This window comes from Lingula anatina, chromosome 3, assembly GCF_051362555.1.
Source record: "Lingula anatina isolate TDL-2025a chromosome 3, LinAna3.0, whole genome shotgun sequence".
Lineage (NCBI taxonomy): Eukaryota > Metazoa > Brachiopoda > Lingulata > Lingulida > Lingulidae > Lingula > Lingula anatina.
In genome coordinates this window covers 30864122-30876307 of record NC_141769.1, presented here as the reverse complement: position 1 = coordinate 30876307, position 12186 = coordinate 30864122, and the positions used below count along the sequence as shown (strand labels likewise).

Here is a 12186-nt window from a genome sequence, read left to right as displayed (position 1 = left end):
TAGTGAACAGGTATGGATTTAGCAACACCTGGAGTGCAAGTGTGTGATGAATATAGGTCCTTACCTAGAAAGTTTTGTTTTTGTTTTGAGTCCCTCCTAGGTTGTGTTCAGAAACAAAGCAGTGAAACCTATCAACTCCCAACATATTTATTTTTCTTGTTTACAAATGTGGTTAATCAACTGATTATTATGGAAGTCCTGATTTCAAGAAATTTTCATTCTGGCCCTTTCACATGTATTTGGATGGAACTTAATGAATCCCAGATTACATCATCGGCTTGAATAGTATTCGAGCTGTTGTTGCACAGCATGGCACACAGCAGCATCCCATATTAGAAGGGGATAGAGTTGATTGTTTATCTAAGTTATTCCTGCTCCCGGCACCTGCCTGTTTAATATAAGAGATTTTTAAGTGGTGTAGTTTTAGTCTAGTTATATTTGTATTAACTTGATTGTGATTAAGACTTCATGAAGGTGATAAGTTAGATAAGGGAAAGGTAATAGGAGAGGATGTGTGCTTGTTTTTTAAGAGGGGTTGAGGTTATTGGATAGTGAAAGATTCAATATTTAAAATGTTTTGACAAGTGATTAAAGTAGTAAGTCACATGGTTAATTATTTAGAGATGAAAGTCTTGCAAAAATATCAGGATATTAAGGTGTTGTAATTATGTCCTCCACGCCACCTTTATAGGCCGGTTAAGGTCCTTGGCGCCTGGATTTTCAGGATTTTTAAAAGTCCTCTTTCATCCATGCTGTCTTGTACTAAAGTTTCATTAAAATTTTGAGAGATTTAACCAAACCTGTGATTGTTTTTGTTTATTTTTCAGGCCCCCACTCAGGTCCGCTTGTGTTTGTGTTGAGTTCTGCCAAACCAGTGACATGGCACTTGCAAACAGGGAACATTGCCAATCGCTCAAGCATATTCTGGGTAGGTCACTTTTTCACATAAATTGATAAATAAATTAAAATAAAAATAGGTAATTAAAGCTTCCCTGATTATATTTGGCGAGAGATGTGTAAGATGAAAAGATTACTGCAAAAGTTGCATCAGAGGACATAAAATTGCATTGTAGATCAATTGCAAAAAATTTATACCACTGTTTGTAACGAAACTTCTTGTGGAGTCAATAACACTATGATTACATACCAGCTATTTATAATCATTATAAATAGCACAATATTCCCAAAAGACCACATTATACCCTAGGCGTCTTTGTGTTGAACACTGAAACTGAAAAATAGCATGAATGCTGAAATCAGGTTGCTTGTTTATAATTGTATATACTGAATTAATCAGAAAAATGTTTTACAGACACACATTACAGGCTCTCTACAAAACTTATTTCACACACATGCCTGTGCGTACGTGCGTGTGCGCACACACCCACACACACACACACACACACAATGAGTGCTATTATAAATTATATGCTGTAAAAGGATCACAAATGCTATATAAAAATATAATTTTTATGATTTTAAAATTATGTATTTGGAAGATTGATCATTTTTGCCCATTGAAAAAATTGCCATTACAGCAGGGCAATACAAATGCCTCTTTCCATGAAAACATAAGCAAACAAATCAATAAATGAAAAAAGTAATCTATTGTTGTAAACAGTATTTTGATGAACTTCAGATGGAGTATTTGTATAGTTTTAAACAGCAAATTGTCGTCAACCTGCTTCTGACTTTTGATATTTTGCTAGACAAGGCAGAAAAAAAAATCAAGTTTGTTTTTGTGAATAGCTGTTCACACAGAGAGAGAGAAGAGAGAGCTTGATCATCATAATGTGGGCTTGACAGAGCGAGAGCTATTTTCCTACAGGCAATTACAACTGGTGGGCAGGGGGTATTTCAGGGCAACAGATAACGTATCCTGAATAGAATGACCATTTGACCATGATAACATTTCTGTTGCTATGGTGACGGGTGTGGAGAGCCAGTCACGAGGCCAGTCAAAAGGTCAGGCTGGAGGCCCTGCTGCGTACTCATAGCTTGGCACAGTTACTGGGCGATGGTTTGAATGGAGAAATACTTAACTGAGATAATACTGCTCGAGCCAAAGCACTTTAAAATGAGAGAGTTATATATAGAGGGTTAAATTAATAAAAACTTGGGAAATGATGATGAAGAAAGGGAGAGTTATTATATATCCAAGGCTGTGTATGCATAGAAAGGAAGAGGGCGAAAATATCTGTGACATGCTCCTTTATAATGGGAAAAATATCTCAAGATAACTTTGCTTATGTGAAAAAAGTTACTGAAATGGTACTTTTGTTTACTTTGTGGTATTATTGTACAGATTTGAATAAAGATGTCAAAGTGTAAGGGATATTTAATTATTCAAAATTTTATTTTGAAATTTAAAAATTTTTAAATTGTTTTGGTGAGAACTGTCATGTAAACAAATGCCAAACTCTATACTTTGTAAGATGTAAAACAATTTCTATTGTACAAAGTCTCAAAGACCATTTAATTTCTAAGACTTGCCCTTCTCCATTTTGTGAATATCACACAGAAAATAACCAGTGCAAAGCAAGTAAAAATTATTCTTGAAAGAAATTTAATTACTAGTACTTTGTTGCCATCAGTTTGTTTGCACCTTCTTGGTTGTCCATTCACGCTGTCTGAAGTGGAAGCCTTTTTTGCACTACAAAATCAAGTGAAAATGGACAATTTTTAGCTATTCATATTTTCATGTGTATGAAGTTGGACTTTTATTTATTTATTTATTTATTTATTTATTTATTATTTATTTATTTATTTATTTATTTATTTATTTATTTATTTATTTATTTGTTTGTTTATTTATTTGGTCTGTGAATGTTTAAAAAAAACTCAAGCCCCTACCCCCCCCCCCCCCCCCCCAAATAAAATAAAGATAAATAAAAGGATTATTTTGCTTACATGTCTCATAACGATGCCAAGATATGAAGAGAGAGGTTGTAATGTGGGTAGTAACGGTGTGATGTTTGTGGCATGTAACGTATACCTTGAAATACAAGTGATACACATGAACAGCACATTTGTTGCAGCTTGGAAGATGAATGTTAAAATACCATTTCAGTAGAACCAGGCTACAGAACAATACCTTCACATTTTCAAGGCCTCAGAAGTTTGATTCCTAAGAGATGCTGTTAAAGAGCTCTATTGATTAGAAAAATAACCTTCTTTATTAATTGTTATTTTTCCAAGAACACACCTAAGTTTACAAGGTACTTCAGAGAAAGCCTTTAAAAAATTGGCTTTTAGTTAAATTGCTCTTTGCCATTGCCTATTGTACTTTCACAAATATAGCTTAGGTTTTTAAAATTGTAGCTTTAAAAAGCTTTTGTAATGTAACCTTTTGTCACAGGAATGGTGTTTTTAGATTAGTGTTATTAAACACATCATATAAAAGAAATGCTTTATCTGGGTTAAATGAAATCTACTGGAAACAGAACAACACGCATTCTTTCCACAAAACCGCGCTCAGTTTATATTTATCCTAAGACATTACGACTTTGTATTAATATGATATCAATGTTGTGTAAAAATAGTGTTTGTTGGAAGACGATCTTTCCACCGAAAGTTATTTTTTTACCATTCAGTAGATCACTCATTGCTTTCAACTTACAAACATCATCTTTGAACTTTATAATATAATGTTACACAGCACTCTAATTACCTTAGCCAGAGAGGTTTGTTTTTTTTTTTTTTTACTTTTGTTTGTTTGTTCATTAATAGCTTGACTAAAAAAATATGGGAAGATTTTGATAAAATTTTTAAGATCTATAGGTCAAAAGTGAGCCAATTTAGAATTGATTGGATTTTGCTGGTGATCTCATTATTAATTGTTGCCACTTTAAAATCCTCATCCTATAAATATTGATTAACTAACATTTATTTTATCATTGTCTTTTCAGCTGTCTCCGGGATCGCGGATATCAGGTGACACGTATATCGTTAAAAAGCAGAATGAGCGCCGCCAGAATATGCCAGCTGACAGTAAGACCCTACTACAGTGGTCTGAGCGCAAGTTCCATGCCGTGACATCTTTGATGGAGGTCATGAATGGAAACAATGTCTTCAAACAAGTTGGCATTGGTAAGTAGATTAGCTTTCTTAATTTCCTATAGATCTTGATGCATCTTAAGCCAAGAGAAGAAATCAGTGGAGACATAAAACCGCATTCTTTCTACGAGAGAAGAAATGGGTGACTTAAGAAGAGTTTTAGTGATGATTGGTTATTACTAAAAAAATTTATTAATTCTGTGAAGTTGGTGAAGTACAGTTAAACATTTCTCATTTATACCAGACAAAATAATATCACTTGCATTTTGGAAATCATGGGCAGTTTGAATCTTGACTGTGTTATATTGAATGGAATAAAAAAGATGTTCTGTCATAGTAAAAGTTTTCATACAATGAGCTACATCCCACCAACTAACATGAAATTTAATATGCTTCTACTACATTTTAATTTTCCATCTGATATAATTTCATCTTTCTTCTTTTTCAGCTCCCGAATCTCCCAGCAGCTGTATCTTTCAGAAGCCATTTGAATCTTCCAGCTCCGTTGCGGCATACATTCAGCCCCAGCCCATGTCAGGGTGTGCAGAGACCTCTAGGGAGGGAATGTCAAAGCAGTGAGTACACTTTCTGCTACCACAACGTATGGGATTCTGTGATGTGTTTTCACAAATATGACACACAATTCATATCACAGTGAGTTGGGAAGCACACCTTCTGTTTTATTTAGGGAACTGCCCTAACGAAAGAGTCCTATAGGATTCTATAAGTTTCTATAGGATCCCATTGAGCCATATTCCTAAGGAATCCTATAGGACCAAGCTAATAGTTTTAAGTGATGTGTTAGGTTCTAGGATTTGCCTTCAGGCAAGATCCAAACAGTGCATACTCCCTATTTTGCAACTGTTTCATCTGTTTTATTTGCTTGCTTTTGTGTACTGTTTCCTGGATAGTAACGGGCTGTAAATAAAACACTATCTCTGGTCATTTATTAGGTGGAAATGTGAAATGAAATAACTAAGATGTAATTCAGGTATACAGTTGCCTTTGCAAGTCCACATTAAATTTTCCTATGACATAGGGACACTGGGAGGGGCTCTTAGTGTTGGATTGTGATTTAATATATTGTTATGTTCAGAAGCAGTAATTCAAATTTCCAATTATTATGAATATATGCTGGTTTATTTCTTGGAAAAATGCAGTATTTGTGGGTGTTTACCCTGTGATATTAAAATTAGATATTTTTAATCATTAGGGTGTACTTTTAAGTATTTAGGTGAAGTGTGGAGAAAAAGATCAGTGATAGCTGTGTATATTGTTTTTAGTTCCTTAACCCAGAAAATAGTTTTATTCTATTTGACAGAAATGAAATATCAGAAGATAGTTATTGTTATAACTGCTTTGACTCAGTGACCTTAAAGGGATAACAAACTGTTCATATGAGATTCATAATTCACAATAAATACATTGTAAACATTTTATCACCAAAACAGTGGTTAGTGTAATTATTCTGGAATCTGTGCTTGCAGACCATGTGGACCTTCGTAGATGGCTATATCTCCATAATAATAGACTTAGAGTTTTGATTAAAAAAAAACTTTTTAGAAAAAAACAGGGACTGATATTGAATGGATCCATTTACCATTGGTAAGTATGGAAAATGGTATACCCCAGGAAAATCTTTTATTTATTATTTTTTTTGCCAAAGTGAAGTTGTTATCCCTTTAAGGCATAATGTAGATAATTTTGATATGATTATTTAGTTATTTATGAAATGAATTAATAAAATAAATAGCTATCTGATGTTACTAGGTGAAAAATGTCAAAGATGAAAAGTTAATTATTGCATCAAACCTTTTGAAAACGAAAAAAAAGTAAAATAAAATCAGCAACCAAAATTATTGAAATTGAAAAAAGTGAAGTCAACATCTGTTAAGGGCAAACCAGGATGTGTGATATTTTCACTGCTGGTAGTGCACAACAAAAGTTTTCATCGTGAAATGAAAAAATAATTTTCCTAAATAAGAGGGTAAATTGAATTTTTTTCAGTCTATGTAAAGTTATAACCATGCTGGTTATACAAAAACGGATCATCTTTTACAGGATGTGTCCTTCATTGATTAACTGTGTTCTGTTCGCTTTTGCGGTAAAAACGTCATACTGTGACAAGCAGTCCTTTCAACTGAGTCCACATAGTTTATCCCTGGCCAGTATATTTAGTTCCTAGTTAGTTAGCTGTTAAATTATTCTGAAGATAATTATTAACCTGAGATAAGGTGTCCATTGATCTAGTTGTTTACACCAGTACATTGTAACACCAAGTCCCCTTTATCTGAGAACTGTTTCCAGGAACTGGGGAACATTGTCACTTTGGCAACTGAAATTTCAATAAAGTTGTCCCTACACAAAATAAATAAATAAATAAATAAATAAAATTAAACATTCACTAGCCAGTCACTTGAACAAGGTGAAAGCAAGATGTATTCCTAGATGACATTACTGTTGAACTCATAAATCACTGACCTTTACTAAGTCAATTGTTGTGGTTTCCCCATATTTAAATCTTATGTCACAATTCAGTGCTGGGGAATGTGCTTGCCAATGGTGTACTAGATTGCTTTCACAGATAAAATAATGGGCTCCCTAGGGGCCAACGTTAACATGCTTTTGTTTTTCCCTTTTTTAACCCTGGCTGCTTTGCTAACCTTTTGTTTTTTGTTAAAGTACTCTGACTTGGCCTAGTTTTACAACAGGTGAAGGTCTGCCTCTGTTTATTTATTTTTTCAAGCATTTTGCATTTTGGACTGATTGTGACTGTTATGAGATAACGGGGTTTTGGCTGGTTAGGTAATGGGGAACATTGCCATATTTCAATATTGACCTTGCTAAAACAGCTGTGATATAATCAGTTTAGTTTAACACAACAACAACAACAAATAACACTTCTGTCACTTGCTGTCTCAAAAAGGTGGTAAATGTCATATTTTATACGACATGAAAAAGATGTTTGCTGATAGCATTTTTGATAAGCACACGTCTTCACTTAAGCACCCACTCCAGTAGTACAGAAGAGTGATGGGTATAAACTTTAAAAAAGCATATGTGACCTGAACTTGTTGAAGAGCTTGTAAATATTTGAACATAAATGGCAAGCTGTGTTTGATTTTTTGTTCAGTTTCAATTTTTTCAATTTCATTTTTTTCCCAGTGATTTAGTCTGTAGCATTAAGCGTACAAAATTATATAACTTTAGAACATTCATCCCATATGTATGAAAAGGTTCATTACAACTTTGAGTTCTTGATTTAAGAATTACAACTCCTTATATTTTTGTAGATGAGCTTTGAAAAATTTTTGTACATGCGCTTTGAAAAAAACATCAGTCATAGAGTTTTTTGTAAAAATTGTCACATAAACAGTTCTTTTCTTTTAATATAGTGTAAGAGATAAAGACAGAAAGACAAGTGCTGTATGTGCTTTTCTTAGTCCACAAACTTCATTCTTTATGGTCACAACAATTCTAGAAATTCCAGGGAAAAAATATCAAAATATCAATCTCTCCCTTTCTTTCTTACTTTTTTGTATTCACGAGTCCCACTATTCAGCCTCAGTGTCAAGGTATGGGGGGGGGGGGGGGGGGGGGGGCAAGTTTGAGTTTTAAGATTTTGAAATTCCATGTAAAAAATCGGAATTCATCTTTTTCTTTTTCTTCCTCAGGGACATTCACATCATAGAACTCCATTCTTCAGCCCCAGTGGCCAGGGAGGGTGCAAGTGTCACCATCAACATAGTGACGGAGAAGGAGCGCAGCATCAGTAGGGATCTCCTTCTGATTCTGAAAGCTCATCAGGACATCAGCTGGCATATCAAGACCAAGAACCTCGTTGGGCGTCTAGAAATTGTGGTAAGGTCTTAGTTAGTGATCATTGCCTCTGCCATGGAGGTTATGTGTTTGCCTTTGTTGGTTTATCATTTTACTGCATGACTCAAAAAGTTAAAGAGTGATATTAATGATGCATGTTGGCCATGGTTGCTGAAACACTGTAGGTTGAATGTGCAAAGTTATCTAGACCTTTTTTTTTTCTTTTTTTTTCTTGGGTAGATAGAAACTGTCAAACCTTTTCATTTTACGTTCATTGCATATTACACCCTATCCAGGCACCCTAATGTAAAACGTCCATATGTGTTCATTCAGGCAAACCGCAGCATCAGCAGAAATGGAGTAAAAATGCACACCACCATCCAGTATGACGAATTAAATCGTAGTCGAGAGGAGCTGATCAGCTGGTCAGAGAGGCAGTATGGGCCGATCGTCTCGTACACTGAGGTGCAGATCGCCAACAGAATGAACTTACTGGTCAAAGATGTTCAGATTCTGAGTAAGTTGATCAATTGTTCTCTTCCAGAAATACAACTGAGATAATTGATTTCACTAAATATACTTGAGTTTTCTCTCAGAGGAATAGTGATGCTTTTAATATTTTGAATCAGTATATAGGTTTACTTTTCTCTTTGTGCTCTTTATTGTCTGAAGTTCTCTCTCCCAGTAATCACAGAATCTTAAGTGGACAGTGATATTTATTCTGAAAATTTGAAAGTGCCTAGTAAAGAGATTGGCCATTATCAAAGCATTGATGAGTATATCTTGAGATATGAGATATATGTCTTTATAAATGAAATTGCCTTTTCAACTCTTTCCAGACACCACCCCAACCACTCCAACTACTTCAACCACCACCACCTCCAGCACCACTACCTCGAGGTCCCGAATGGCTACCTCATCTCGTTCCAGAAGTCGCGGACCCACGGGACATGGACTTAAATCCCCTTTTATCAACAGAGATTTGACGAAAACGGCTCTCCAGCATGCATTGAAAGTAGCGTGCAATGAGCAGGATCTCGAGGCCACGTTAGACAAGCTGGTTCTGCAGGTATTTAATTTTGGAATGATATAGAGGATGATTTGTTATAAATGGAACTTGTATCATGAGGGTACGTAAATGTGAGCACCAGTTACTAGTACTGCTATACTTTTGTTCGCTATGTGTGGTTATATCAAAAATGAACAGGATTGCGTAGAATTTTTTGAATGAAAATATATTGATACAAGAGTTAACTATGTTTTAGAAATATTCCTTGATGCTGTACTTTTTAGATCATAAGGGGATTATTTGTTATTCAATTTGGCCCGGTTTCACAAAAAAAAAAAAAAAAAAAAAAAAATAGAATAAAAAAAAAAATCTAAGTCGATTCCCGGCTTAGTTGAGTAGGATTTCTATGAGGGTGCTGTAACAAGTTACTGGGGCCTGAGGTCATAGAAATAAATATGATAATATCATTTCAGCCCTGTGGGGTGAGGGCCGAGCAGCTGTCCCTGGTGGATGACAAATGTCGTCCGGAAGAAAATGCCACACATTTCATTTTTAAGACGGGTTACCATCAGTGTCGGACGGTGCTGAAGAGGAACAAAGACACAGGCTTGAGGAGCTATGTCAACTCAGTAAGTATGCAGTCAAGTTTATCCTGGGGACAGTAATTGACATAGCTGGGTTGGACTTGAACAGTCTTCTTGTAGAGTTTTTGTGATAGAGATCAGAATTTGGTTTGTATTTTTTGACTTTGCATAGCTGTTAGTTTGGATGGTATATTGAATTATCAGTTTTTTCAACAAGAATAACACTTTTAATTTTCAAGAACATGGATTGAGATCATGTGAGATCAAAAGTACCAAAGGTCATTTAAGTTAGCTATCTTTTCTCCAAGAGTCAGCTTAAATTTCATTTGATTTTTGCAGGTTATAATACATAGGCGCCAAAGGGATGATGAAATAATAAATTGGCGCAATGGTAGACAGGTGCCAGATGATCACAATGAAGGCTCTGGTTTTTCGTCTCTGGATGGTACATATTACAGTGATGATGAAGACTTGACTATATATGACCTTGTCATACATAAAGAATTTAGATGTATGCCTAGGTATTTTGTGGACAAAAATACGGTGAGAAACATTTTGTTGACATTGCAAAGGAACATTCTAAAAAATACACAAAGTACAAGGATACATCACATTTACCTATAAACAAATGAACAGGAAAGAAATACAACATTTAACTAAAGAAATACAACATACAACTAAATATATAACTTAATAATAAAGACTTATGTGTGCCAAGAGTTCATTTAGGAAAATTATCAAAACTAATTCCTTCATCTATTGATATATAAGAGAAGATTCTGAAATGGTATCTCAGCTATTGGCATGATCTGTAGCCTGAGTTGAGCGGTGTTTTTTCATTGCAGTCCACCAATGTGATCCGAGGGGACAGTTTGCCTGAGCTGGGCTTCAAGCTGTCCTTCTACAAGGATGACCAGTTCATCCAGCCAGAGGTCTCTTCACCGCTGCAGGTTGAACAGGGGGGCACCATCTTTGTTGGAGTGGATGTAATTGGAGGTATGTGTATGGGGAGATGGTTTATGGCCATAATCCAGGAAAAACTTTGTCTGAATATGTGTAAATTGTGTATGCACTGGGATTTGATAATTGCAGTAATTTTGCGAACTCATCAACCACTGAAAGCATTGTTATGTATAATAATAATAATAATAATAATATAAGTGTGCTCCTTGTTCTTTTCAGAGCTGTGTACAAAACGGAGATTAAAACCTAAAATTCAAACGTATATGTAAAAGTTAAAATGTAAATAATTTCACTTGTGCTGTCACCTCTCTGTTTTTATTTGGCATCCTGTCAAATATGGAAGCAGCCATTTCATACTGAAGACAAGCATAATATGAAATAGTTTTCCATTTATACAACACATTCATGAGCTTCAAGAGCCATTTATGTTAAGTTTCAAGTTCCTTTTTCTCTGTTTTTCAGACGCCATTATCCAGCCCATGCTGCTGGGCTGCTGGCTCTCGGACACCGCTTACGGAGAGCGTGACAAGGTAATGCTATTTGACAGGGGCTGCAAGATGGATGATACCTTAAAATGGCTGACCAAAGGGACTGGGAAGAACATTCTGGAGTCTCTCTGGATCAGACAGCAAAGGTTCAGCTTTGAGTTTGCACGGCTGTCGCGGAAAAATATAGCTTTCTTGAACTGCGAGGTGGACACATGTAGTCGAGACGGGAGGAGTAACAGGAATCCGCCAGTGAGGAAGGTAAAAAGTAACACACTTTTATTACCTGATAACTATTCAGTGAGAAAAGATGTCAGACATGTACTGAACATTTTAGTGATTTGCTTTTCATGTATGAACCAAGTGCTTGATAAGATGGTTTATCGTCGTGGTATCATTTCAGTGTATGCCCCCTGGTAAGATGTGTCTGACGTCACGTATGACTGTAGGGGAGGGGCAGGAACCAGCCTTCCAGGCCCCCTCTGAGTACAGCAAAGTGGTGTATGCAGGGCCGATAGTACAAATAGAGAGGGTCAGGAGTAGCACAACTGTCATCCCCACTAAGCCAAGAATACCAAGTAAGTGGAAGTTCTTATGTAGTTTTGAACCTTGTAACAAGGTAATGTGGGGTAAAAGTTTGAAAATTTGCTCAACTTTTAGTGTCTATACTTAATCCACACACACTTCAATACTTAATCCGCACGCACGCACGCACGCATGCATGCATGCACACACGCACACACACACACACACACACACTTTTTCGCGAAAGCAGTGATCCATATAACAAGCAAATTTTCGGAAAAAGGGCTACAACAGTAGACTACATTACAGCCACCATATACATGTAGCTGACTTCAAGACTGTGGGTGTGAACTTTATAATAGAATTGAATCTTTCCTTTAAGTGCTGCATCCATTTCACCACTCCTTACTCTTCTCATTCTGACTTAGAATTTAGCCAATAATTTAGCTAGCTAATGCCCAGTGTATTTTCTGTTCCAGGTCTCCCAATCCCTAGTGACGGGCCAGCCACCCGTTTACACACAGACAGCTCCAAGGGCAAGCAGCAGCCTACTCATATAGTGTATGGCCTGGAGTCAGGGACAGTGGTGGGCATAGCATTTGCAGCATTTGTCATTGGTGTCTTACTGACGGGAGCACTGTGGTACATACACACACATACTGGTGAGTCAGGGAAGCTTTGGTATAGTGGGGCATTCTAGGACAGTTTTTACCGAAGAGTTTTTTCCATTTGATGATTGCCAATG

At 36.0% G+C, this 12186-nt stretch overlaps 1 protein-coding gene across 2 annotated transcripts in view; it reads left to right on the top strand.

The window, feature by feature from the left end:
• The window catches only part of LOC106178531 (transforming growth factor beta receptor type 3), a 37643-nt gene that overhangs the window by 19898 nt on the left and 5559 nt on the right, over positions 1-12186 (top strand). For both annotated transcript variants that reach the window (XM_013561742.2, XM_013561743.2), the window contains exons 4-15: positions 828-928; positions 3909-4089; positions 4505-4631; positions 7731-7917; positions 8209-8392; positions 8715-8944; positions 9358-9513; positions 9808-10011; positions 10314-10464; positions 10894-11177; positions 11320-11494; positions 11921-12103. In XM_013561742.2, coding sequence (XP_013417196.2) covers positions 828-928; positions 3909-4089; positions 4505-4631; positions 7731-7917; positions 8209-8392; positions 8715-8944; positions 9358-9513; positions 9808-10011; positions 10314-10464; positions 10894-11177; positions 11320-11494; positions 11921-12103 — 2163 coding nt within the window. The remainder of the gene's footprint in view (positions 1-827; positions 929-3908; positions 4090-4504; positions 4632-7730; positions 7918-8208; positions 8393-8714; positions 8945-9357; positions 9514-9807; positions 10012-10313; positions 10465-10893; positions 11178-11319; positions 11495-11920; positions 12104-12186) is intronic.